The following is a 25,952-nucleotide window of genomic DNA, read 5'->3' on the forward strand; positions in this document are numbered from 1 at the left end:
ACTCAGCCTGTGAAAAAAACCTAATCTCCCCCTCCTCCCTCCTGTCCTCTGCCTCTGAAATCTCTGGCTAGTAATACCCCCCCCCCCCCCCCTCCACCTGCCCAGACTGAGCTCCCTGCTGATACCACATAGGCTTTATTGCCTCTGGATTCGCCCCTTCAAACGAAACGCACAAACTCCTCCTCATGAATGTGGCAGCCAGAATTATCCACTTCTCCCATCGCTCCACCACGGCGGCTCCCCTCTGTGAATCCCTCCACTGGCTTCCTATCCAGTCCAGAATCAGATTCAAGATACTGTGTCTGGCCTACAAATCTGTCCACAAAACCTGTCCAACCTACATTTCCGATCTTACTCAGAGGTACACACCTAGCCGCTCACTCCGCTCTTCCAATGAACTTCGCCTAACCGCCCCCCGCATCACCCAGTCCCATGCACGCCTCCAGGACTTCTCAAGGGCTGCTAGTGCTACAACACTATGGAACTCCCTACCTCCACCCATTAGGGCAGCCCCCTTCTTCAAGAAGGCCCTCAAAACTCACCTTTTTCACTCTGGCCTACCACCCCTCACAATTGCTCTAAACCCGCAGTTGATCTCTGGTCCCCTACCTTTCGTGTCCCTACCTCTCCCACTAGATTGTAAGCCTTTGGGCAGGGTCCTCCTCCTTTTGTGTCCTACCTGTTCATGCACCTCCATTACCGTACACCCATCCTATGGATCTGAGTGAACTCAACTTGCCTAATCTCCATGCTCCCCTCCAGTGACTAAGCATTACCTTGTACTCATACTGTGCTGCCTGATCTGGTTGTTCTTGTATTCCTGTATGGTCATATTGCTGTATGTGACCCCTAAATATTGTCTGTAACCTAAACTAATGTCCAGCACTGCGTAATATGTTGGTGCTTTATAAATGCAATACAATAAATAATTTGTGCTTTGCAAACCAGCACTGTACAGTCTGTGGCTGGCAGCTGCTACTCTGTGTAGCGATTGTGCTAGAAGTCCTGTGAGCTGCATAGCACAGGTCCTCTTAGGCCCTGTATATAGATTAGATTTGGCTGTGCAGATCAGAGAGACTTTTCCTTTTATGGGAGGATGTGTAAGGCTGAGCTGACAGCTGCGGTTTATGTGTATTTGGGATATACTGTATATTCCGAGACATAGAGCAGACCCCTCACTCGTGTCTGGATGTCTTGACATGGCTGATAACTAGACTGAGAGCACACCGGCGTCTGCTTACTGAGGGCTTCATACCCACGTTTTGAAAACGGATCTGAACTCTGAACTTCCTCTCTGCTCTAATGGCCCATACTCACGGGCTATTTTTGTTGCCTGTCGCTAGCACACGGGAGCGTGTGCGCAACAGTTCGGCGACAGCTCGTTGCCAGGTCCCTCCGCATACACACACGGAAGTGGGACTAGGGATGCGACGGAAGCTGTCGCCGACGTTCCTCCCCCCCCCCCCCCCCCCCTGCCGGAAACTCAATACTCCGGCTATTAGGTTGCCGTCGCTAGTCCGCATACACATGCGGACTAGCGACAGTTGCGGCGGCAACTGTCGCCATGCGATTGACCACCGCCAATCGCCTGGCGATAGCAGCGACGGTTCGGGGTGCGCGCCTCATACTCACGGGCGACCTGTCACCACAACATGCGCGTGCCACGTGGTTGCGGTGACAATTGTAGCCAGTGAGTATGGGCCATAAGGCTGCTTTCACAGTGCGATGTTACAGCAGCCCCTAACGCAGAACTGACAGTAATGATAAATCAATGGGCTGTTCACAGTGCCCACGTTGCGTTGGAGTATAACGCAGCATGTTAAATGAAAGTGCAGCATACTGTGCATTATACTTGTATTTTGCAGCATTAGACTGTTTGCACATGCTCAGTAATTTTATTTATTTAAATGTGCCGCATGCGCCGTTTTCGTTCAATCCGTATGCGTCAAAGTACGCATCAAGAGATGCATAACGCAGTTCAATGTAACGTCCAACTTCAAAGCTAACACGTGTTGCGCTTGGGGCACGTTATGCGACCTGAACGTCGCATCAAACGCAACGTCTTAGTGTGAAAGAGCCCTAAAAGATAAGCAACATCATAATAACCTTTAAAGAAAAACATTTCTTTGTTACAGCTGACAGGAATCCTGAAATAAATCTGCAGTGCCTCTACTTCCTGCTTCCATGAACACAGGCATAGGGTTAACATCTCATGTGTACAAATTAGCTGCTCTGCCGAAGGAACCAGATGACACATCTGCGAGGTGAAATTTCAACTTGTGATTAGTCACAGATGAGGGGGGGTATTAGGGCTTGTTCACACTGAGCGTTTGACCCAAAAACGATTGTGCTATTCCCTATTTTTGTATAGTGATTTCCCATGCGCTTCTATGAATAAATACGTTGTATTTATTTCCGGGTGAAAGAGTTTAAAGGGGAACTCCAGCCTAAACAAACAAACCGTCATTAAGTTACATTAGTTATGTTAATTAAAATAGATAGGTAATATAATCTCTTACCCACCCTGTTTTAAAAGAACAGGCAAATGTTTGATTTCATGAGGGCAGCCATCTTTTTGGTTGAAAAGAGGTGACAGGGAGCATGAGACACAGTTCCAACTGTCCTGTGTGCTGATCACCCCTCGCAGTTGCTAAGCAACGTGAATAACCACATAGGAAATCCCATCATGCTTTGCACAGCATCAGGGAAAAAAGCCTGGGCAGTTTTCTTTGATGGGTGGAGCTTAGCTAAAAATGATGCTTTAGGAAGAAAAACAAAGTTCTGATGCTGTAAAACTGTTAAAGAAACACCAAGCCTTTTCAGTTCTGCTGAGTAGATTTTTAGTCCGGAGGTTCACTTTAACTTCCTAACTTACGTTAAAGTGAAAAACGAATCGCTTTTTAAAAGGGGAAAAGTGCTTAGTAAAGCAATTTTGTAACCGCAAAGCGCAGGGGGAAAAGTGCTTCAAAAGTCTTTAAATCACTTAGCGCTTGCAATAGCGCTGGCGATTTTACGTGAACATAGCCTTAGACAGGCTAAACCAGGCATGGGCACACTCGGCCCTCCAGCTGTTAAGGAACTACAAGTCCCACAATGCATTTGCCTTTATGAGTCATGACTGTGGCTGTCAGACTCCTGCAATGCATTGTGGGACTTGTAGTTCCTGGAGGGCCAAGTTTGCCCATGCCTGGGCTAAACTCTCTAAATACATACAGGCTGCATTTCTCTCTGTTTTCCTTTGTCCAGTGCAAGAGCTCAGCTCCACTTTTTAAAGTGTACCTGAAGTGAAGCTCAGGTACAAAATCACATACTTACCAAAGAATAGGAAAGCCTCTGGATCCTAATGAGGCTTCCCACAGTATCCTCCCGGTACCCCATTGTCATTCCCAGACGTCCAAAGATTACCGACGAGCGTGTCAGACGTGCTATGGAATTCCACAATTGCTAGGCTAGAAAATAGGGGATTCCACGGGAGCGATTGTGCTTTCCCCAAATCGCAATTGCGGGTCCTGCAGACTTGGAGTTATTTTGGAAATCTTGCTGGAAAATGCTGCTAGAATCGCTCTATATTTAAAAAAAAAAAAAAACTGCCTTGTCAGTTGCCTGATTACGCTAGTTGTGCAGAAAGAATCTTTTTTTTAATTGTGAGAGTACACTGAGAATGAGTAAAAATTTGTGATTTTAGACATTTGTGGCCGGCTGCAAATTACAACCAGAAGTTATATTTTATTTACATTATATTTGAAAATATTTTTTGTAGCACAAATCTAAAGCCCTTTTTTAATAGACCTGAACCCCTGCACAGGACTGAAGGAAAGCATAGAGAAATGCACCCTGTATGTATTTAGAGAGTTTAGCCTCTCTAAATTCCCCTCATCTGTGACTTATCTGTCAGCCTGCAGCCTCGGCAGAGTAGCTAATTGGTAAATACAGGATGTAAACAATGTCTGCTTCTATGAAAGCAGGAAGTAGACACACTGCAGACTTACTGCAGGATTTGTATCAGCTGTAGCAAAATATTTTTCTTTAAGTTTATTATGCTGTTGCTTATCTTTTACTGCAGAGAGGAAGTTCTGAGTTCAGGTCCGCTTTAAGAGATTTCTTTGATTCACAGTGATAAGTTATCCACTTTTCCATTCAATAAAACCCAGCATATTTCACTGAAAACATTATCACAATTATATGATCTTCTAAAAGTGCACCTCTGGTGTAAAGTTAAAAAAAAAATGCATACCTACAGGAGTGGGGAGTCGGTACAAAAATCAGTTTATGAAAACTCTGACTCCAGGTACCCAAAATTGCTCCGATTCCTATTCCACAGCCCTTGCAGGGTATGAATTTGGAACAAAATCATCCAACTCTGATGACTAATTTTATGAAACCACCGACTCAGACTCCACCTCCGACTCCAGGTACCCGAAAATTGCTCTGACTGCACAGCACTGCATACCTAATGGCATCAAGTTAAGTCTGGGAACATTCTGTTTGTAAGAAGTCTCACTGGAGCCCAGAATCAGCCGGGTCATGGCGTGTAGCTCCACCTCCTTGCAGAAAAAGGCCTTGGCCTTTTTGTAATCTGATATAAAGGGGGCGGAGCTATACACCATAACTCGGCTGCTTTAGTGAAACTTCTTTCCAACTGAATGTTACCAGACATAGTTTGATGCCAGAAGGCCTTGTTTACATTATAGATCACCAGGGAGGGAGATCGCAAGTGCTGTGCGATTTATTGAGCTTTTTTTTTAAAGCACTTTTCCCTGCACTTTGCACTTAGAAAAGCACTTTTGTAAGCACTTTTGCTCCGTGATGAGTTTTTTTCACTTCCTGATGTCAGTCAGAACTCTTGTACCCGGAATTGAATAAATATAATGTATTTATTCATATAAGCGCTCGGGAAATCGCTATACAAAGTGCTTTCTCAAGCGCTTTGCGATTTCAATGAATTAGAAATGCTTACATGTGACCCGAAAACACTCATAGAGTGAACGAGTATGTAAGAGTATGTATTTGTTTTTTTATACTTTACTCCAAAGGTGCGCTTTAACCACTAGCCGACCACGTCATGCCGATGGGCGTGGACGCGGCGGCAGACCCAGGACCGCCTAACTGATTGGTGTAAGGTCCTGCGGGCCTGTTTTGCGGGAGATCGCACGCGCATCCCTGCTTGGACGGCAGAGCTGAGCTCCGCCATCAGTCTTCCGGCTGCGATCTATAGCACTGCGATCTAAGGCAGCGCTGTCCCCCTGGGACACAGGAGAGCGATTTGCTGTCATAGGCTGAAGCCTATGACAGCCGATCGCCGTGATTGGCTGGCTGGGCGGAGGGAGGTATTTAAGAAAATAAATAGTAGAATTTTTATTTAAAAAAAAAAAAAAAAACACTTGGGGAGCGATCAGAAAGCTCTGTTGGTGGGGAGAAAAGGGGGGTGGGGATCACTAGTGTGCTGTGTTGTGCGGCCCTGCAGCGAGCCCTTAAAGCTGCAGTGGCTAATTTTAGCAAAAAATGGACTGGTCTTTAGGGTCCTCAAGTGGTTAAAGCAGGGGTCAGGAACCTTGTTGGCCGAGAGAGCCATAAACGCCACATATTTTAAAAATGTAATTCTGTGAGAGCCATACAATATGTTTCAAACTGGCGCAGTGCGCATGCGCAGCAGAGGGCTCATGTCCCTGTGATGTGTACACAGTTGATCCTCTTCAGCTTCTCTTGGGTTTCAGCACCATCAGCAATTTCCCCGAGAGCCAGACAGGAGAAATACCGACTAACAGCTTGTACAATTAGCTAGCTGACTTTGGGGTTGATTCACTTGGTAGGACGAGATCTCCGCACTTTGGCTCAATAGGCTGCCTGTCAAGTGACAGGCAGCTTATTGGGCCAATCAAAGTGCGGGGATCTCGTCCTACAAAGTCACTGGACCTGACAGGGTCCAGAGTGGGACAATTGGAGCAGCTGTTAGTTTTGGGGGGAGCGTGAGTAAATTAGTAGTGCATGCTACAGCAGTAGTGTGCCTACTTTGAAAATGTTACTTGCGCTGCCACACTAAGCTGTACTGCTTGAGCAGTGTAGCTTAGTGAATCAACCCCTACTGATTTGTTTGTGAGCCAGGTGCAGCCATCAAAAGAGCCACATCTGGCTCCCGAGCCATAGGTTCCCTACCCCTGGGTTAAAGGAAAGGTCAGCCAAATTAAGACAGCGGCGCTCACGCAGGCACAGTGGAGGACGACCTCGCGTGGTCGGCCTCTGCATCAGCAGGGGCCGGCGGCTGAGAGCAGAGCTGTGGTGTGGGGCATGTTCGCTGCAAGGGGCTGGAGGACGCTTCGGTTAAAGGAAACCTAAACTGAGGGATATGGGAATTAAAGTATTAGACACACAGGATCAGCAGGAGAGTCAGGTAACTGGTATTATTTTAAAAGGAAAAATTCACATCCTTCTCAGTTTAGGTTCCCTTTAAGTAGAGCTTGCATATCTTAATTTGGCTGCCATTTCCTTTAAAGTGAACCTAAGATGAAAATAAACTGAGATAAGCAATTGGATCTGTCCTCCTAGTCCTAAAAATGACTTTTAGCTATCTCATGGTTTTAGTTTTTATGTATAAACGTTTACAAAGTACAAAGATTTAACGTTTTTTATTGTCTCTGCTCAGTTGCAAAGCTGAATATTAATCCTTTCAGGCAGGGAAAGAACAAAAGCAGTACAGCATAAGTGTCTATGTTCTTGCCGCTGTATATACACCTATCCATCTCATCATGTCACCCACATGTCATCTCTGGTACACTTTTAACTTTAATTTTTTTGTTCCTGTTTTATAGATGCAATCTATTTTATGAAGTGTGTGTGTGTAGTGTGTGTGTGTAGTGTGTGTGTGTGTAGTGTGTGTGTGTGTAGTGTGTGTGTAGTGTGTGTGTAGTGTGTGTGTGTGTGTAGCGTGTGTGTGTAGCGTGTGTGTGTAGCGTGTGTGTGTAGCGTGTGTGTGTAGCGTGTGTGTGTGTGTAGCGTGTGTGTGTGTGTAGCGTGTGTGTGTGTGTAGCGTGTGTGTGTGTGTGTGTGTAGCGTGTGTGTGTGTGTAGCGTGTGTGTGTGTGTGTAGCGTGTGTGTGTGTGTAGCGTGTGTGTGTGTGTAGCGTGTGTGTGTGTGTGGCGTGTGTGTGTGGCGTGTGTGTGTGGCGTGTGTGTGTGTAGCGTGTGTGTGTGTAGCGTGTGTGTGTAGCGTGTGTGTGTAGCGTGTGTGTGTGTAGCGTGTGTGTGGCGTGTGTGTAGCGTGTGTGTGGCGTGTGTGTGTGTGTGTGTAGCGCGTGTGTGTGTGTGTAGCGCGTGTGTGTGTGTGTAGCGCGTGTGTGTGTGTGTAGCGCGTGTGTGTGTAGCGCGTGTGTGTGTAGCGCGCGTGTGTGTGTGTGTGTGTGTGTGTAGCGTGTGTGTGTGTGTAGCGTGTGTGTGTGTAGCGTGTGTGTGTGTGTAGCGTGTGTGTGTGTAGCGCGTGTGTCCAGCCAGCAGGACTTGTGGGCGCTTTTACATCTGCAGTGTGTGTGTGTAGTGTGTGTGTGTGTGTGTGTGTGTGTGTGTGTGTAGCGCGTGTGTGTGTAGCGCGTGTGTGTGTAGCGCGTGTGTGTGTGTAGCGTGTGTGTGTGTAGCGCGAGTGTCCAGCCAGCAGGACTTGTGGGCGCTTTTACATCTGCAGTTACTAACTTGACTTCTCTTATTTTGTTTCCCTTCCAGAAAAGAGGGACTGTCTAAGTGCGGGAAATGCAAACAGGCCTTTTACTGCAACGTGGAATGCCAGGTGAGGTCCTTCAATTCCCTGTACTGCCTGCTCAGTTGTGATAACCGTCCCTCCTGGCTTTTGGTTAAAATTGGGGATGATCACTGAGAAGTAAATATTTCCGAGTTAATGCTCAGTCTGGGATTTTCTCAGGGCTGATATCAAGCAGGCTGAGCAGTGAAGAATGTAACAGAGAGCAGAGTGTTCCCACTGATATATATGGTAAAATACATGAGGGGGCTTCGTCTCTGGTTCACTTTAGAGAGTTTAGCCTGTTTAATCCGCCTTCATCTGTGACTAATCACAACTGCAATATATTTCAGCTCTGTGGGCTCAGGAATCTCAGCAGTCCTCGCAGAGCAACTACGGTAATTTTGTAAACACAGCATGTTAACCCTATGTCTGCTTCCGTAAAAGCAGGGAGTAGACACCCTGCAGATTTATTGCAGGATTTGTATCAGCAGGTTATAATGCTGTTGCTTATCTTTTTACAGCAGAGAGGAAGTTCTGAGTTCAGGTCTGCTTTACCTATGTCCGTGATCGGTGTACTGTGATTGGCTGCTGAGGGCTATCACATTTTTGCCCCCTTCCGCTCACCATACACGCAGCTCCACCACCTCCCCAGTAACCCGGCTGCCCGAACACATTCCACCTGCAACCAGGAGTTAAAGACGAGCTATTATCCCGATCAGATTAGAGATGCTGGTCACTTTCTCTGCAGCTCGGTGTGATCCTGCCTGAGGATAGGTTTTAATTAGCGATGCCTACAGGGGAAACCTCATTCAGGCGTAAATTGGATTTCTCCTCTTCCTCCCTCCTTACTGGCTTAAACTTTGGAAAAATAAGTTCTGATCCTTCAGATAAAAAAGTGACAAATGAAAGCAGCTGGCCGTACAATCTCTGATAACAGCCGCAGAGTCTTTTTCTTCTCTTTTTGATTTATCTTTTCGGGTTTTCTTGAAAGTGGAGATAAACTTTCTATAACCACTTTCCTTGCTGTGTCAGAGTTCTGAAATTACTTCTTGTCAGGGGCGTAACTACCCCCTGCAAAACTTTGGATGGGCCCAACACCCCCCCCCCCCTCCCCCTCCTTCGCTTTCTGCACAGATAAACTGAGAACCAATGTTATTCAATTGGCTAGTGAACACTTGAATGCATTTTTTCTCAAGCAGATAAACAGACAGCAATGAAGCACTGGGAGAATTTTCTCTATCAATTACATTAGCTTCTGTAATGAAACGTGCATGTTTTCACACATACAGACACACATGGTGCTCAGAAAACGCATACAGAAAACCGACAGATGAGCATGCTCCCAGCTACAACTTCTTATTCCACTCACTCTGTCCATCTCTGATGAAGCAGAACTACAGAGTAACCAAGCAGCTCAGGGTGACCCAAACTACTAGGAATGTATAGGGAGATAAAAGGGACCAAAAAGCCCTCCTACTAAAAAAAAGCAAAGCTTGGTGTATTTGCCTTTTTAAAGAGACACTGAAGCGAAAAAAATAAAATATGATCTAGTGAATTGGTTGTGTACTATGCATAATTACTAGAAGATTAGCAGCAAAGAAAATATTCTCATTTTTATTTTCAGGTATATAGTGTTTTTTCTAACATTGCATCATTCTATAATATGTGCAGATTACACAACACTCAGCATTCAAAATGATTATTTCAGAGCAGTCTGTGAACTAATGACCTCTCCTCTGGCAGAGAAAAAGTAAATAGTTCAATTACAGTTGAGATAAGTCAGATAACAGCCCTCTCCACGACTTTGAAAGTGGTAGAGCTTAATGGCTTGTTTGCATAGAGATAACAACTGGAGTTTCTTAACTCTTCCTGTACTGGAAACAATTAGACTGATATATCTGATCTTAACATTTTATTTCTTAGCTGTACTACACATACAAATCATATCATAATTTTTTTTTCGCTTCAGTGTCTCTTTAAAACAGAAGGAAATCTGCAATAATTCAGCTATAAGTGAACATTTGTGGTTACCCACAATGCACTACTACTGAATATGCAAATTATCCCTTTTCACCCTTGGTAAGCCAAGCAAGCATCCAGAGCCGCTGGTGTATAGCAAGCCTATAGCTTTACATTTTACACAGCCACACCAACCCCACATGCAGACAGCCTGTTTTAACTTTTGGTCCTCATCAGTACATAGCAGGGATTGATAAGGCTGTATGGGATAGGGCTTGGACCAGTACAACAGAGTAGCCAAGCAGCTCAGGGACATGTGGGTTTGAATGGGCTGTGTAAAATGTAAAGCTATAGGCTTGCTATACACCAGCGGCCCTGGGTGCTTGTCTAGCTTAGGGCTGGATCAGACGGACGTCTGCGTAGCGTCGCGTCTGGGGGCGTTGCGGCGGCTGCGCGGTCAGGCTTTCAGTAGCCTTCGGCCGCGTCGTGATGCGGTCGCGGGTTTTTTTTTCCTGTAGGGGAACATTAGCCGTCGCGGTTGGCCTACATGTTGCTTCCAGGGGCAGCCCGAACGCTCGCAAAAGTCGGGACCCGAACGCCGCGTTCGGGTAGAAGCGCGCAAAAGCTCGGTGTAAACGCTCCCATTCACTTGAATGGGAGCGTTTACCGCGACGGTCCAAACGCTTGCAGTAAACGCTCCGCAAGCGTCCGTCTGAACCAGCCCTACAGGGGCGAAAAGGGATAATTTGCATATTTAGTAGGTGTGCATTGTGGGTAGCCACAAATGTTCACTTATAGCTGAATTATTGCAGATTTCCTTCTGTTTTAAGAAGGCAAATACACCAAGCAGAACTGGCTCTTCAGACTCCTCCAGCATTACTACAGTACACAGCACTTGGGGAGGGGTAGAGAGTTTGGGGGCGGGGCACTGTACACAAAAGCCTGCATAACACTGAATAGGGACTGTCTACAAATCTTTGTCTGCAAAACCTTGTAGCCTCAGTGGCTGAGCAGATGCAGTCATTAGAACAATTGTGCAGAGCATGTTTGTCTCTCCATGCCAGTAGTTATCAGTCTCTCATAACAGGGAAAATAAACTTTTTCCCCTACCCCCCCCTGCAGCTTCTGGGCCCCCCTGCAACTGCATCCCTTGCAGGGTCTATTGTTATGCCCCTGCTCCTTGTGGTAATCCGAAGGATGCTGGCTTTTTTTTTTCTTTTTCTCTACCCTTCGTCTCGATGCAGGCTCTTGAAGAGTCCATTGATGTGATTCCGCTTATTATTGTACACCTCAGATGAGAGAAATATGGAGGCGGACACATTTATTTCCTTTTAAAGTGAGCCTGACTCCAAAAGATACTTGCCTAAAGACCTTTCCTGGTCCCCTCGTTACATTGTTGGCTCCCCTGTTGACATTCTCTGACCGATGGTTCGCACTGCTCTGTGGCGCTGCCAGTAGGCTTTGGAGGTCTTCAGGGAACCCGAGTGCTTCTAAAGACGAGCCTCTCTGTACTGTGCATGCGCAAGCATGATCTCTCGCGCACATGCACAGTATGGAGCCGCCCACCTTCAGAAGCACACAGGCTCCCAAGCCTCCGCAGTGGAGGATTAAACGGGGGTGACGGCCCTGGAACAAGAGGACCGTGAGTGGAACGGGAAAGACCCAGAGCCTTCCCTCTCCTTAGGTGAGTATCTGTTTTTTTTGGTTTTTTTTTTTTTTATTTGCTTGAGATGCTCTTTAACCTTCCTGGCGGTAAGCCGCGCAGGAGGTTTTCTCAGGCCCTGCTGGGCCGATTTGAATAATTTTTTTGTTTTGCTGAACGCAGCTAGTCAGCAGTTCGATCGCCGCCCTGCGCTCGATCGCCGCTATCCGCGTCGCAAGACAGCCCCCCCCCCCAGACCCCTGCGCTACCTGGCCTATCAGCGCCAGGCAGCGGCAAGGGGTGGATCGGGACTCCCTTGGACGTCACGACGTCGGTGACGTCATCCCGCCCCGTCGCCATGCCGGAGGCGATCGGCGGGGCTGGGGGGATGCCGCTGAGCAGCGGCTATCATGTAGCGAGCCCTCGGCTCGCTACATGATTATAAAAAAAAAAAAAAAAATCAAAAAAACGGCTGCGCTGCCCCCTGGCGGTTTTTAATATACCGCCAGGAGGGTTAAACAATACCAATTCCCTGGCTGTCCTGCTGATCTCTTTAGCTGCAGTAGTGTCTGAATCAGACGCCTGGAACAAGCATGTGGTTAATCTAGTCAGACTTCAGTCAGAGCTCCTGGTCCGCATGCTTGTTCAGGGTCCATGGCTGAAATTAGAGGCAGAGGATCAGCAGGACTGCCAGGCAAATGTGCACTGGAAATAAATGTCAGCCTCCATATCCTTCTCACTTCAGGTGTGCTTGAAAGTGTACTTGAGCTGAAGCTCTGGTGTACAAAATGAGATACTTGCCTAAAGAGGGGGCAGCCTCCTGAGGCGTCCCTCCCTGCTGTGCTGTCCCCCACTGCTGAGCGCTGTCCTCCAGAAGATTAGCGACTAGGCATTGTCGCTAATCAGATCGGGGCTACGCAGCTCCTCTTCCATATTCATGGCCACGCAATAGCCGACTGAGCCCGCCCAGTAACCCAAATCCGTGGTCTCCGTGCTACTGCGCATGAGCAGGCGGCCTCCCATGGCTACAGCGCGGCCATGTACAAGGAGCTGCGCACCCTCGATTTGGAGGGGGGGTTGCGCTCTGCAACGGATCTCTCTCTCTCTCTCTCTCTCGTTTGTTGGTTTTTCGTTCAGCTTTGGCTCAAGTTCACTTTTAAATCGCACCTGAACTCAGAACTTCCTCTCTGCAACAGCATAACCACCAATCCTACAATAAAGCTGCAGTGTCTACTTCCTGCTTTCATGGAAGCAGACACAGGGTTAATATCCTGTGTACAAATTAGCGGCTCGGACGAAGACTGCCGAGATTCCTGAGCTGACACGGATGAGAAATCAAATTACACTTGTGATTAGCCACAGATGAGGGGGAATTAGACAGGCTAAACTCTTGAAATCCATACAGGGTGCATTTCTCGGTGTTTCCTTCTGTCCTGTGCAAGAGTTCAGGTTTGCTGTAACATGTGGAGGCATGGAATGCTTGGTTTATATGGACAGTCTTTAGATTATAGAGCACTGTCCAGCATTAGCTCCTTCCAACATGGGTTCAATGTCGGCTAGCTTCTTACTTGCCGCATAATAAAAGCAGGTGTGTGAGTTTCTTCCATCCGTCTCTGCCTGGATGAAGAGCTTGGAATGTTACAGCGATCTTTCCTCTGTCCGGATCTCACGCTTTGCGTCATCCCTTATTTGTAAAGGAAACGTTTCCCTTGACCTGCGTCCGCAGAGGAGACCACCTCGTGTTAATGACCGCGCTGTTTCTCTTCTCGCCCCGCAGAAAGGAGATTGGCCGATGCACAAGCTGGAGTGTTCCGCCATGTGTGCCTACGGGGAGAACTGGAGCCCGTCAGAAACCGTCAGGCTTACCGCAAGAATACTGGTCAAACAGGTGAGGCTGGAGGGGGCGCCAGAAACGGCTGCTATTACAGTAATGACCTCATTATCCTGCCTAACGCTCCAAACCACTGTGCTCGCTATAACCTGAATCTAGCGTTTTATATTTGTAATAAATTGTACTAAAAATTACTTAACTAATTTCCAGGTATGATGACAGTATAATCTCATTATTATCGTAAACTGCAAAGGATCAGGAAAAGTGGTTTACTGTATCAGAAATTGTCTTAATGGGATTCTGTGGGGGTTTGCTAAGGATAAAAACCGCCACTTACCTGGGCTTCTATTAGCTACCGCGCCGTCCTCCAATCTGCCGCTCCTCGCCGCCGGTCCCGGTCTAGTGCGGCACGCCGTCCAACTGCGGCTGCACGGCCGTGCTTGCTCCCGCCCACGTCAGCAGAAACACTGCGCAGGCGCAGTACAATAAAACGTTGTACTGCGCCTGTGCAGTAAGCTTCCGATGACGCGAACGGTAGCGCGCATTATTTGGCTGTGATAGATGAATAATGCTCAGTGCCAGCGGCGGGGACATTCTGACATGAGTGTCAGATCTGACAAGATTAGCTGCATGCTTGTTTCTGGTGTTGTTCAAACACTACTGCAGCCAGATAGATCAGCAGGATAGCCTGGTAACTGGTATTGTTTAACAGGAAATAAATATGGCTGCCTTATTCTCACTGCAATTGTCCTTTAACCACCCTGGCATTCTATTAAGATCGCCAGGGCGGCTGCGGGAGTTTTTTTTTAAATAAAAAAAAAAACTATTTCATGCAGCCAACTGAAAGTTGGCTGCATGAAAGCCCACTAGAGGGCGCTCCGGGGGCGTTCTTCCGATCGCCTCCGGCGCCCAGAATAAACAAGGAAGGCCGCAATGAGCGGCCTTCCTTGTTTTGCTTACACCGTCGCCATAGCGACGAGCGGAGTGACGTCATGGACGTCAGCCGACGTCCTGACGTCAGCCGCCTCCGATCCAGCCCTTAGCGCTGGCCGGAACTTTTTGTTTTCCGGCTACGCTGGGCTCAGGCGGCTGGGGGGACCCTCTTTCGCCGCTGCTCGCGGCGGATCGCCGCAGAGCGGTGGCGATCGGGCAGCACACGCGGCTGGCAAAGTGCCGGCTGCGTGTGCTGCTCTTTATTTTATGAAAATCGGCCCAGCAGGGCCTGAGCGGCAGCCTCCGGCGGTGATGGACGAGCTGAGCTCGTCCATACCGCCCGGCTGGTTAAAGAGGAACTGTCGCAAAAATCTTAAAATTTAAAACGCATACAAATAAGTATGTTTCTTCCGGAGTTAAATGAGCCATAAATTCCTTTTCTCCTATGTTGCTGTCACTTACAGTAAGTAGTTGAAATCTGATATTACCGAGAGGTTATGGGACAGTCCATCTCTTCATGGGGAATTCTCAGGATGGCCTTTATTCTTCATAAAGACTCCCTAAAAAAAAATATTTATGCAATGATGCTGGCCAGCCTCCCCGCTCACCGTACATGTTTTTGGCAGTTGGACGGAGCAACTGCCATTCACGAAGTGCTTTTAAAAATAAAGAAAACCCTAAGAACCCCCCCTATGAGAACATGGGCTAGTCCAAAACCTGTCGGTAATGTCAGATTTCTACTACCTTCTGTAAGTGACAGCAACATAGGAGAAAAGTAATTTATGGCTCATTTAACTCTGGAAGAAATGTACTTCTTATTTTGTATACTGTAATTTAACATGTATTTTAATGTATTTTAAATTTTAAGATTTTCAGACAGAGGTCCTTCAAGCAAAAGCCACAGGTCAATGGCATGAAACATTAATTACATTTTTGGTATTATTAGTGGGTTCAGGGATCTCTCCTAGGGTCTAAAGGTGTACATACAGCCAAGATTGGTGAAATGTACCGAGCAAGTTGTAAAATCTGTCAGACGTGGTCGATTGGATGTGTGACGCTATAATCCTGTTATGTTGCGGCAACTGATGGACCCTCTGAATTGGTGGCATCCTGAGAGGGGAGCTCTGTAAAAACACCGGAGACCTGGGCGCAGCCGGCGTCACCATAGGCTAAAAAAAATCAACCTTTTTTGTAGGCGCTTCCCCATCGTCCTCGAGCTGCCCTGATCCTGTGCTGGCACCCTCTAAGTGTTCTATGGCATGTTAGATGTTCTCTCCTGACCATGCTCCTGTCTGTAGAGGAGAATGGCTGTACTGCTCTCCACAAGGGGGCAGTAATATGGAGCTGCAATGAAGTCCTATGCGACACCCTTTTTAAATAGGGAAACTGCTCTAACAACCGCTTCACTTTAGACGCCAGTTCTAACCTGCCAGCACGACCATATTGCGCGTCCTTTTTCTTCTTCCCATCCTAACTCGCGGAGCCAAAAGGCGGCTTATTTTCAAGGTCACATAAAAGGAACGGTTAAACATTTTTGCCATCCAAATTGTTGCGTCATTAACCTTTTTTTTTTTTTTTTTTTTTTTTTTTTAAAGCGAATTTCTGAAGCTCTGTTGGACGGTGTTGAAGCCTTAAGATTTTTATTTTATTATTTTTATTAAATGCATGAAATCTTCCAACGTGCGGCGCAGGCGGGCATGGCAAGACTTTAGTTGGTCCGCCCGGAGCTCTCTGTGAAATAATAAAGTCTAGCCGATCGCAAACAGAACGACGCAATAAAGGAAAAATAACACCACGACTGGCAAGAATGTATAATGGCTAGCTCCTAGGAACGGATAAACACCCTATAGTCTGCGGAAAGCTTAGTATGCAAAATACAGTCCTCTTGACCTCAGCTGCTGGGCCACCTGCAAACCCCGATTTAATGGCCAAGATTACAAAGCGGTGGCCCGGGGCCAACAGCTGAGCTCGTGCGTTTTGTACTCCCGTCAGCAGCGCATCCACTTACCTCAAAGTCCGGCTCGCCAGTCTCTGCCTTATTTGGATGCGCCGGAGACAAAGGGAAATTACATATTTAAATGAACCCTGCTATTTCTCTGATCGTGCTACGTGCAGATGGAGGGCATGCAAGATGCGGACTTAAGCAATGTAGGCTTCTAAAAAGGATGGGGGGGGGGAAGGGAGGTGGCAGAACTTTAAAGCGGACCTGAATTTCCTCTCTGCTCTAAAAGATTCGCGTCAGCATAATAATCTTTAAAAAAACATTTCTTTGTTGCACTGATACAAATCCTGCAATAAATCTGCAGTGTCTACTTCCTGCTTTCATGGAAGCAGACCTGTTGTTAACATCCTGTGTTTACAAATTAGCTGCTCAGCCATGGCAGTCAGCTGACACAGCTGAGAGATCAAATTGCAGTGGTGATTAGTCACAGATAAGGGGAATTAGACAGGCTAAACTCTCTAAACACATACAGGGTGCATTTTTCTTTTTTCCCTTCTGTCCTGTGAAAGAGTTCAGGTCCACTTTAAAAGGAACCTTAACTCCTTTAAAAAAAAAAAGCTTCTTACCTGGGGCATCTACCCCTGCAACCATCCTGTGCCCTCGAAGTCACTCACAGCTCCTCCGGTCCCCCGCTGCCAATTTCGTTTTTGCCAACTCAGTCGACAGGCCATCCTGCTGGTGCAGGAAGCTATCAAGGACCTTAACGCATACATTTTAACGCGTTACAGTACAACGCGTAAAAACGCGATAGCTTCCTGCACCAGCGGGAATGCGTACAAAGGTACCCGTGGCGGCCTGCCGAATCAGTCGGCAAAAACGAAACTAGCTGGCAGCGGGGGACTGGAGGAGCTGTGAGTGACTGCGAGGGCACAGTATGGCTGCATGGGGCTGGTAGATGCCCCAGGTAAGCGAAACTCCATATATTTATTTATTTATTTATTTATTTTCCCTTTTAAAAAGAACCCAAGGTGGGAGGAATATGGAGGCTGACCTATTTATTTAATTTTAAACAAAGCAAATTTCCTGGCTGCCCTGCTCTTCCACTGCCTCTAAAGGGGGAGATCGACCAAGAGACAGATCTCAAATGTGATCAAGTGAAGAATGGTCCAGTGTTAGTCGAGCGGCGGAAATGCCGACATCAAACCAAGAAACATTGATTCTGGTAATGCCTTTTAATGATTGCCTAAAGGGAACCTAAACTGAGAGGGATATGGAGGTTTCCTTGTAAACAATACCAGTTGCCTGGCAGTCCTGCTGATCTCTTTGGCTGCAGTAGAGTCTGAATCACACACCTGAAACAAGCATGCAGCTAATCCAGTCTGACTTCAGTCAGAGCACCTGATCTGCATGCTTGTTCAGGGGCTGTGGCTGAAAGTATTAGAGACACAGGATCAGCGGGAGAGTCAGGCAACTGGTATTATTGTAAAAGGAAAAATCCATATCCTTCTCAGTTTAGGTTCCCTTTAAAAGGAAATAAATATGGCAGCCTCCATAGAGCTCTCGCTTCAGGTTCTCTATAATGACTAACTGTACATGGTTATTGCAAGCTTTCCAAACGTTGCGTTCCTTTTCAGGCATTATACAGAACTGGACCAGAACCGGTTCTGACCAATCTTCTATATCAGTGATGCTCAACCTTTTTTGGCCCGAGGGCCGAACTTCAAATCAAGAAAAATCTCGAGGGCCGGAACACATGCATACAAAATTTCGATGTAAAACGTTTAACGTTTTTCTAGTAACAGTTAACATGGTGTTGGAAATGGAAAGAAAACGACAATATAAGAATTGTTGTACTCACCATTTGATGCACATTTTCTTAATAAGAAGTTTGCGGCAGATTAATTCAGCAATGGTATCAGAGTGGCCTTTAGTGTGCTGGCTGAGGAGGCTGTCAGCTCTGTGTGGGGCTGAGGAGGCTGTCAGCTCTGTGTGGGGCTGAGGAGGCTGCCCTGTCTGTGTGGGGCTGAGGAGGCTGCCGGCTCTGTGTGGGGCTGAGGAGGCTGCCGGCTCTGTGTGGGGCTGAGGAGGCTGTCAGCTCTGTGTGGGGCTGAGGAGGCTGCCCTGTCTGTGTGGGGCTGAGGAGGCTGCCGGCTCTGTGTGGGGCTGAGGAGGCTGCCGGCTCTGTGTGGGGCTGAGGAGGCTGCCGGCTCTGTGTGGGGCTGAGGAGGCTGCCGGCTCTGTGTGGGGCTGAGGAGGCTGCCGGCTCTGTGTGGGGCTGAGGAGGCTGTCGGCTCTGTGTGGGGCTGAGGAGGCTGTCGGCTCTGTGTGGGGCTGAGGAGGCTGCCGGCTCTGTGTGGGGCTGAGGAGGCTGCCGGCTCTGTGTGGGGCTGAGGAGGCTGTCGGCTCTGTGTGGGGCTGAGGAGGCTGCCGGCTCTGTGTGGGGCTGAGGAGGCTGCCGGCTCTGTGTGGGGCTGAGGAGGCTGTCAGCTCTGTGTGGGGCTGAGGAGGCTGCCCTGTCTGTGTGGGGCTGAGGAGGCTGCCGGCTCTGTGTGGGGCTGAGGAGGCTGCCGGCTCTGTGTGGGGCTGAGGAGGCTGCCGGCTCTGTGTGGGGCTGAGGAGGCTGCCGGCTCTGTGTGGGGCTGAGGAGGCTGCCGGCTCTGTGTGGGGCTGAGGAGGCTGTCGGCTCTGTGTGGGGCTGAGGAGGCTGTCGGCTCTGTGTGGGGCTGAGGAGGCTGCCGGCTCTGTGTGGGGCTGAGGAGGCTGCCGGCTCTGTGTGGGGCTGAGGAGGCTGTCGGCTCTGTGTGGGGCTGAGGAGGCTGCCGGCTCTGTGTGGGGCTGAGGAGGCTGCCGGCTCTGTGTGGGGCTGAGGAGGCTGCCGGCTCTGTGTGGGGCTGAGGAGGCTGTCAGCTCTGTGTGGGGCTGAGGAGGCTGCCGGCTCTGTGTGGGGCTGAGGAGGCTGCCGGCTCTGTGTGGGGCTGAGGAGGCTGCCGGCTCTGTGTGGGGCTGAGGAGGCTGCCGGCTCTGTGTGGGGCTGAGGAGGCTGCCGGCTCTGTGTGGGGCTGAGGAGGCTGTCGGCTCTGTGTGGGGCTGAGGAGGCTGCCGGCTCTGTGTGGGGCTGAGGAGGCTGCCGGCTCTGTGTGGGGCTGAGGAGGCTGCCGGCTCTGTGTGGGGCTGAGGAGGCTGCCGGCTCTGTGTGGGGCTGAGGAGGCTGCCGGCTCTGTGTGGGGCTGAGGAGGCTGTCGGCTCTGTGTGGGGCTGAGGAGGCTGCCGGCTCTGTGTGGGGCTGAGGAGGCTGCCGGCTCTGTGTGGGGCTGAGGAGGCTGCCGGCTCTGTGTGGGGCTGAGGAGGCTGCCGGCTCTGTGTGGGGCTGAGGAGGCTGCCGGCTCTGTGTGGGGCTGAGGAGGCTGCCGGCTCTGTGTGGGGCTGAGGAGGCTGCCGGCTCTGTGTGGGGCTGAGGAGGCTGCCGGCTCTGTGTGGGGCTGAGGAGGCTGCCGGCTCTGTGTGGGGCTGAGGAGGCTGCCGGCTCTGTGTGGGGCTGAGGAGGCTGCCGGCTCTGTGTGGGGCTGAGGAGGCTGCCGGCTCTGTGTGGGGCTGAGGAGGCTGTCGGCTCTGTGTGGGGCTGAGGAGGCTGTCGGCTCTGTGTGGGGCTGAGGAGGCTGTCGGCTCTGTGTGGGGCTGAGGAGGCTGTCGGCTCTGTGTGGGGCTGAGGAGGCTGTCGGCTCTGTGTGGGGCTGAGGAGGCTGTCGGCTCTGTGTGGGGCTGAGGAGGCTGTCGGCTCTGTGTGGGGCTGAGGAGGCTGTCAGCTCTGTGTGGGGCTGAGGAGGCTGTCAGCTCTGTGTGGGGCTGAGGAGGCTGTCAGCTCTGTGTAGGGCTGAGGAGGCTGTCAGCTCTGTGTGGGGCTGAGGAGGCTGTCACAGCGTGTCCCGTTGTCTGCCTGCGGAGGAGGAGAGGATCGGGTGGTATTGCGTAGTATGGCACTCGGCGGGACGCGCATACACCAGCGTGCACTCGTATTTAGCCCCGGGTAGCGCTGGGATAGTTAGAAAGCCTCGCTCATTGGTTACTGCAGGAACCTTCCTTCAATAGGAATTAGGCTGATTCCTACTGGAGGAAGGTTCCTGCAGTAACCAATGAGCGAGGCTTTCTAACTATCCCAGCGCTACCCGGGGCTAAATACGAGCACACACTGGTGTATGCGCGTCCCGCCGAGTGCCATACTACGCAATACCACCCGATCCTCTCCTCCTCCGCAGGCAGACACAGCGCAGGCCACAGAAACTGGCTTTGCGGGCCACAAATGGCCCGCGGGCCGTAGGTTGGGCACGGCTGTTCTATATATACAATAGGCTAAGTGCCTCAACCTTCAAGCAAGAAGTAGCGCCCTGCCCCCAGGGCCGGTCCAAGCAAGTAGAAGGGGCCGGTCCAAGCAAGAAGTAGCACCCTGCTCCCAGGGGTGGTCCTACACTTGCCGCCGAGCTGGAGGGGGTAGCGGGCAGGAAGGGGGGTATTGGGCACAGCGGCGGGGAGGGGTGCCTGACCCCCCCCCCCCCCCCTCACCTGGGTCCCCCATCTGTGCTCCCCCTCTAGCTTAAGCTCATCAGCCGCTGCTATTAGTAAGAGGCAGCGGGCAGGGAGGACTCGCCTCTTCCGCGTTCTAGCATGCGTTCCACTGTCGTCACTTCCTGCAATGCTGTCCACTTACAATACAGTGGGCGGCATTGCAGGAAGTGACGACAGTGGAACGCACGCTGGAATGCGGAAGAGGTGAGTCATCCCCGCCCACTGCCTCTTACTAATAGCGGCGGCGGCTGCTGCTGCTCAACTTAACCTAGAGGGGGAGCACAGATGGGGGACCCGGTGGCAATCCCAGTGGCCTAGCTGTCCTACTCATCCTCTGCCTCTAATACTTGTAGCCATACCCCCTGAAGATTCATGCAGCAGATAAGATGTTTCTGACAGTCTTGTCAGATCTGACACAAATTAGCTGCATGCTTGTTTCTGATGTAGTTCAGACACTACCGCAGCCAAACAGATCACTAGGACTGCCAGGTAACTGGTTTTGCTTAAAAGGAAATGACCGGAATTGATGTTTGATGTCTGCATTTTGAATCTGATCAGAAAGAAATGTCGGCTGCCCATACAACGCAGGCCGTTTCCCATTTCAGCATGAAATCTCTCGGGAACCGGCCTCATGACACCACCGTGCCGCCTTCCCCCTGTTCCCCCAAATGTTGGTATACCCCACCGTGCCTGTGCATTCAAATCTCGCCTGCCACGACCATCCTGCTGCTCTCTGTCTCCTCCGCTGCTTCCCCATGTGCGCCACGTAGTTGCCACATATGCCATGTGTCGCTCGTGTGACATCACCTGCTCGGAGATGCAGCGAAGGAGACCGGGAGCAGCTGAACAGTCACAACAGTGTGTGTGTGGCGTGCTTGGGACACAATTTGTGTGTGTAAGGGGGAGGGACGACTCAGGGTACTGTCACAATATCGCATGCCGCTACCGCCATGCACCGAATCAACCATATTGGCCTGAGACTTCCAAGCATGCTCAGTTGACGCATACGGCTAATTTCGGCCTGAAATTGGCTGAATCGTCAGGCATGCTTGTTGCCAGGGCTGTGGAGTCGGTAGAAAAATCTTCCGATTCCTACTCCGACTCCTCAGTTTATGAAATCACGACTCCAACTCCGACTCGGGGTACCCAAAATGGCTCCGACTCCTTAGCCTAATACTTAACAGGGATGTGGATTTTGTACAAAAATCAGCCGACTCCGGCTCCCGACTCCGACTCCTCAGTTTATGAAATCAACGACTCCGACTCCGGGTGCCCAAAATTGCCCCGACTCCGACTCCACAGCCCTGCTTGTTGCGGCACAGATTTTCATCCAATTGGATACAATTATCGTATGGTCGATCAGGCCACAAAATTGATAGACCCTAAATAAGCATGCAGACCAGATTTTTTTTTTTTTTTTTTTTTTTGTTAGCTGCATGCTTGTATCAAGTGTGTGATTCAGATACTACTGATGCCAGAATGATCAGCAGGACTGCCAGGCAACAGGTATTGTTTAAACAGGAAATGAATATATCGGCCTCCATATACCTCTCACTTTAGGTCCCCCTTTAAAGTGAACCTCCAGACTAGACTAGACAAGACAAATAACATTTATATTGCGCTTTTCTCCTGGCGCACTCAAAGCCCCAGAGCTGCAGCCACTAGGACGCGCTCTATAGGCAGTAGCAGTGTTTAGGGAGACTTGCCTAAGGTCTCCTACTGAATAGGTGATGGCTTACTGAGTCAAAGCCCTTAACCATTACACCATCCACTCCAATCTACTCAGCAGAACTGAAAAGGCTTGGTGTTTAACAGTTTCACAGCATCAGAATTTTCTTTTTCTTACCAAAGCATCATTTTTAGCTAAGCTCCACCCATCAAAGAAAATTGCCCGAGTTTTTTTTTTTCCCTGATGCTGTGCAAAGCATGATGGGATTTCCTATGTTGGTAGTTGTGTTGCCTAGCAACTGGGAGGGGTGATCAGCACACAGGACAGTTGGAACTGTGTCTCATGCTCCCTGTCATCTCCTTTCAACCAAAAAGATGGCTGCCATCATGAAATCAAACATTTGCCTGTTCTTTTAAAACAGGGTGGGTAAGAGATTATATTAACTATCTATTTTAATTAACGTAACTAATGTAACTTAATGACTGTTTGTTTAGGCTGAAGTTCCTCTTTAACAGGCGACCACTAAGCAGGAGTGTAATTAGAAATGGTGATCTTTGCCTTTTTACTCTGTGCTGTAATTTCTTTTTTTTTTTTTTTTTTTTTTTCTCGTTCTAGAAAACTCATACAGAAAAGACGCCGTCTGAGCAGTTTTTGACGGTTAAGGAGTTTGAATCTCGTAAGAGAATTTATTAATTATTGTGTGTGTGTGTTTGTGACTCAAAGTTCCTGTTCATGCAGTTTTTATATGCGTAAGTAAATTAATTAGGGACTGCAGCCCCAGGCATCCTCTTTGTCCCTTCCGTGGTCCCGCTGTCTGCTACAGTATTCCGGTGACTTCGGCTGAAGACGAGTGTGCGCTCCCCCGGTGCATCATCACGCCAGTAGCCGTAAGCGTCCTGCGCATGCGGGATTCAGTCTTTATAGACCCATGCATGCACAGGACGCTTAGGCCCCATTTACACTTAATCAGTTGGAACACGTTTTTTTTTCTTCTTCTCCATAGCAGTGCATTGTGAAAAAGATTTCAGTTAAAAAGTGTTGTGTGAACTGAGCCATAGGAAAACATGGGCCTTACTCTGAAAATCAGTTGTTTTTTCAGCTACAACTGAGAGCAACAGATTAAAGAGGAACTCCAGTGAAAATAATGTAATAAAAAAGTGCTTCATTTTTACAATTATGTATAAATGATTTAGTCAGTGTTCGCCCATTGTAAAATCTTTTAAATCCCTGATTTACATTCTAACATTTATTACATGGTGACATTTTTACTGCTGGCAGGTGATGTAGCTGCTGCATGCTTTTTTAGCAGTTGGAAACCGCTGTAAACAGCTATTTCCCACAATGCAACAAGGTTCACAGACTGGAAACTGCCAGGAGTACCACGGTCCTCAGATTTTCTTGTGGGAGGGGGTTCAACATAATATCGGTCATACAGCGCCCCCTGATGGTCTGGTTGTGAAAAGAAATAATTTCTCATGTAAAAGTGGTATCGGCTACTGATTGGGATAAAGTTCAATTCTTGGTCGGAGTTTCTCTCTAAGTGTAAACGGGGCCTTACGGCTACCGGCGTCATGATGCACCGGGGGCGGGCACACGCGTCCTCAGCCAAAGTTGCCGGATTACTATAGCCGCCAGCAGGACCACGGAAGGGACCAAGAGGAAGCCTGGGGACCTTGCAGGCAACCGGGGACTGGAGGAAGCCCCGGGTAAGTCCAGATTCCATTTTTATGGCACTGCTCAGAGTCCTTTTTAAGTATAATTAATTTTATTAATGTTTGTTATGTACATTCCTTTAACCCATTAGCAACTTTAAATGTTATCTTGTTTGCGATAAGTGCACTGCTTTTGCCCTCAGTCAGCAGAACTTGTTGTGCTGTAAATTCTTGGAATGCTTTGATCTCTCTCTGCAAGCAGAGAATATTGAAACTGAAAGCAAAAGTCCTCTGTTGTCTCACACTGCCCCCTAGTGACAAGTGGCAATAAATACACATTACAGCAGTACTAATTTTAACCACTTAACGACCGCCCCCAGCCGATGGGCGGCGGCAAAGACCGGTCCCAAACGACCGCAATACGCCCATCGGCGGGGGGCGGCATCAGCGGCGGCTGTGCGGCGATCGCGTCATCAATGACGCGATCGCCGCCGGCAATAGGCTCCGCCCACCCTACTCGGAAACCCGCCGGCCAATCAGCAGCGCCGGCGGGTTTCAAACCTCCGCGATCCGGCCAATCAGAGTGTATAATACACTTTGTTATGGTAACAAAGTGTATTATACTGGCTGCCTCCTCCGCTGATGGTCACTCGTCGTGCGACCATCAGAGAGGACGGCAGCCATTAGCTAAGTGCTAAAAAATCACACTTTGCCCCACACAGACCCCCCGATCGCCCACCCCAGCCCTCAGAACCCCCCCTGACCACCCCAGCACACCAGTATCTGCACCCCACCACCCACCTAAAAACCCATCAATCACTCCCTGTCACTATCTAGGGACGCTATCCTCTAGGTTAGGTCCCTAACTGCCCCCTAGGGTCCCCTGATCACCCCCCCTACCCTCAGATCCCCCCCAGACCCCCCTCCCAGACCACCCCCCTGTATGCTGTATACAGCTATATAGCTGCCTTACCCACTGATCACCTGTCTATCACCCATCTATCACCTGTCTATCACCCCTTGTCACCACCACCCATCAGCGCAGACCCTAAACTGTCCCTTGGGGGCACCTGATCACCCACCCAGACCCTCAGATTGCCCTCAGCCCCCCCCCCCTGCTGATAACCTCCCCAGTGCATTGTTTACATCTATTCTCCCCTGTAATCCCTCACTGATCTCCTATCGTCACCCCCTGTGTCTGCCACCCACCAGATCAGGACCCAGTCTGCCCCGTGCGGACACCTAGTCAACCCCCCACACCCTCTGATCGCCCTCAGACCCCCCCCCCCTCCCCCCCCCCCCCAATCACCTTCCCAGTGCATTGTATTTGATTGTGCTGTAATTGCATTTGATTGTGCTGACATTCAATTTGATTGTGCTGTAATTGTATTTGATTGTCCCGTGATTGTCCCGTGATTGTCCCGTGATTGGCCTGTGATTGGCTTTGATTGGCCTGTGATTGGCTTTGATTGGCCTGTGATTGGCTTTGATTGTCCCGTGATCGGCTTTGTCCCGTGATCGGCCTGTGATTGGCCTGTGATTGGCTTTGATTGTCCCGTGATTGGCTTTGATTGTGCCGTGATTGGTTTGATTGGCCTGTGATTGGCTTTGATTGTCCCGTGATTGCCTTTGATTGTCCCGTGAATTGAGTGCCCTGTGATTGGCCTGCGATTGCCTTTGATTGTCCTGTGATTGTTTCTGATTGCCTCTGATTCCCCACTCACCACCACCCCCCTGTCACTATCCTAGTGATCTAAAAACAGTGATCAGTGAAAACTGTCACTTTTTTAGTATCACTAGTGTTAGCAGTTAGGCCAGTTAGCTAGGCCCCTTTGTAAGTGTCAGTTAGTGCTCAGCCCACTGCACCACAGTCACTAATTAGCGTCATCACTGTCGCTAATCAACATTGGTACTATATAGTATCTGTAAGTGATCATTACTGATCGCAGTCAGATCTATTAGGGTCACTAGGATCCACAAAAAAAACGCAGTGTTTGCCCGATCAGGCCTGATCGTTCGCCTGCACTTGCGTTCAGCCC

The 25,952-nt window shown here is 49.3% G+C and overlaps 1 protein-coding gene across 1 annotated transcript in view; it reads left to right on the forward strand.

Moving 5' to 3' along the window:
- The window catches only part of SMYD2 (SET and MYND domain containing 2), a 72,336-nt gene that overhangs the window by 9,174 nt on the left and 37,210 nt on the right, over positions 1 to 25,952 (forward strand). The window contains exons 2-4 of the mRNA XM_068279701.1: positions 7,710 to 7,773; positions 13,104 to 13,214; positions 22,877 to 22,937. Coding sequence (XP_068135802.1) covers positions 7,710 to 7,773; positions 13,104 to 13,214; positions 22,877 to 22,937 — 236 coding nt within the window. The remainder of the gene's footprint in view (positions 1 to 7,709; positions 7,774 to 13,103; positions 13,215 to 22,876; positions 22,938 to 25,952) is intronic.

The sequence above is a fragment of the Hyperolius riggenbachi genome, chromosome 4 (assembly GCF_040937935.1).
Source record: "Hyperolius riggenbachi isolate aHypRig1 chromosome 4, aHypRig1.pri, whole genome shotgun sequence".
NCBI classification, from domain to species: domain Eukaryota; kingdom Metazoa; phylum Chordata; class Amphibia; order Anura; family Hyperoliidae; genus Hyperolius; species Hyperolius riggenbachi.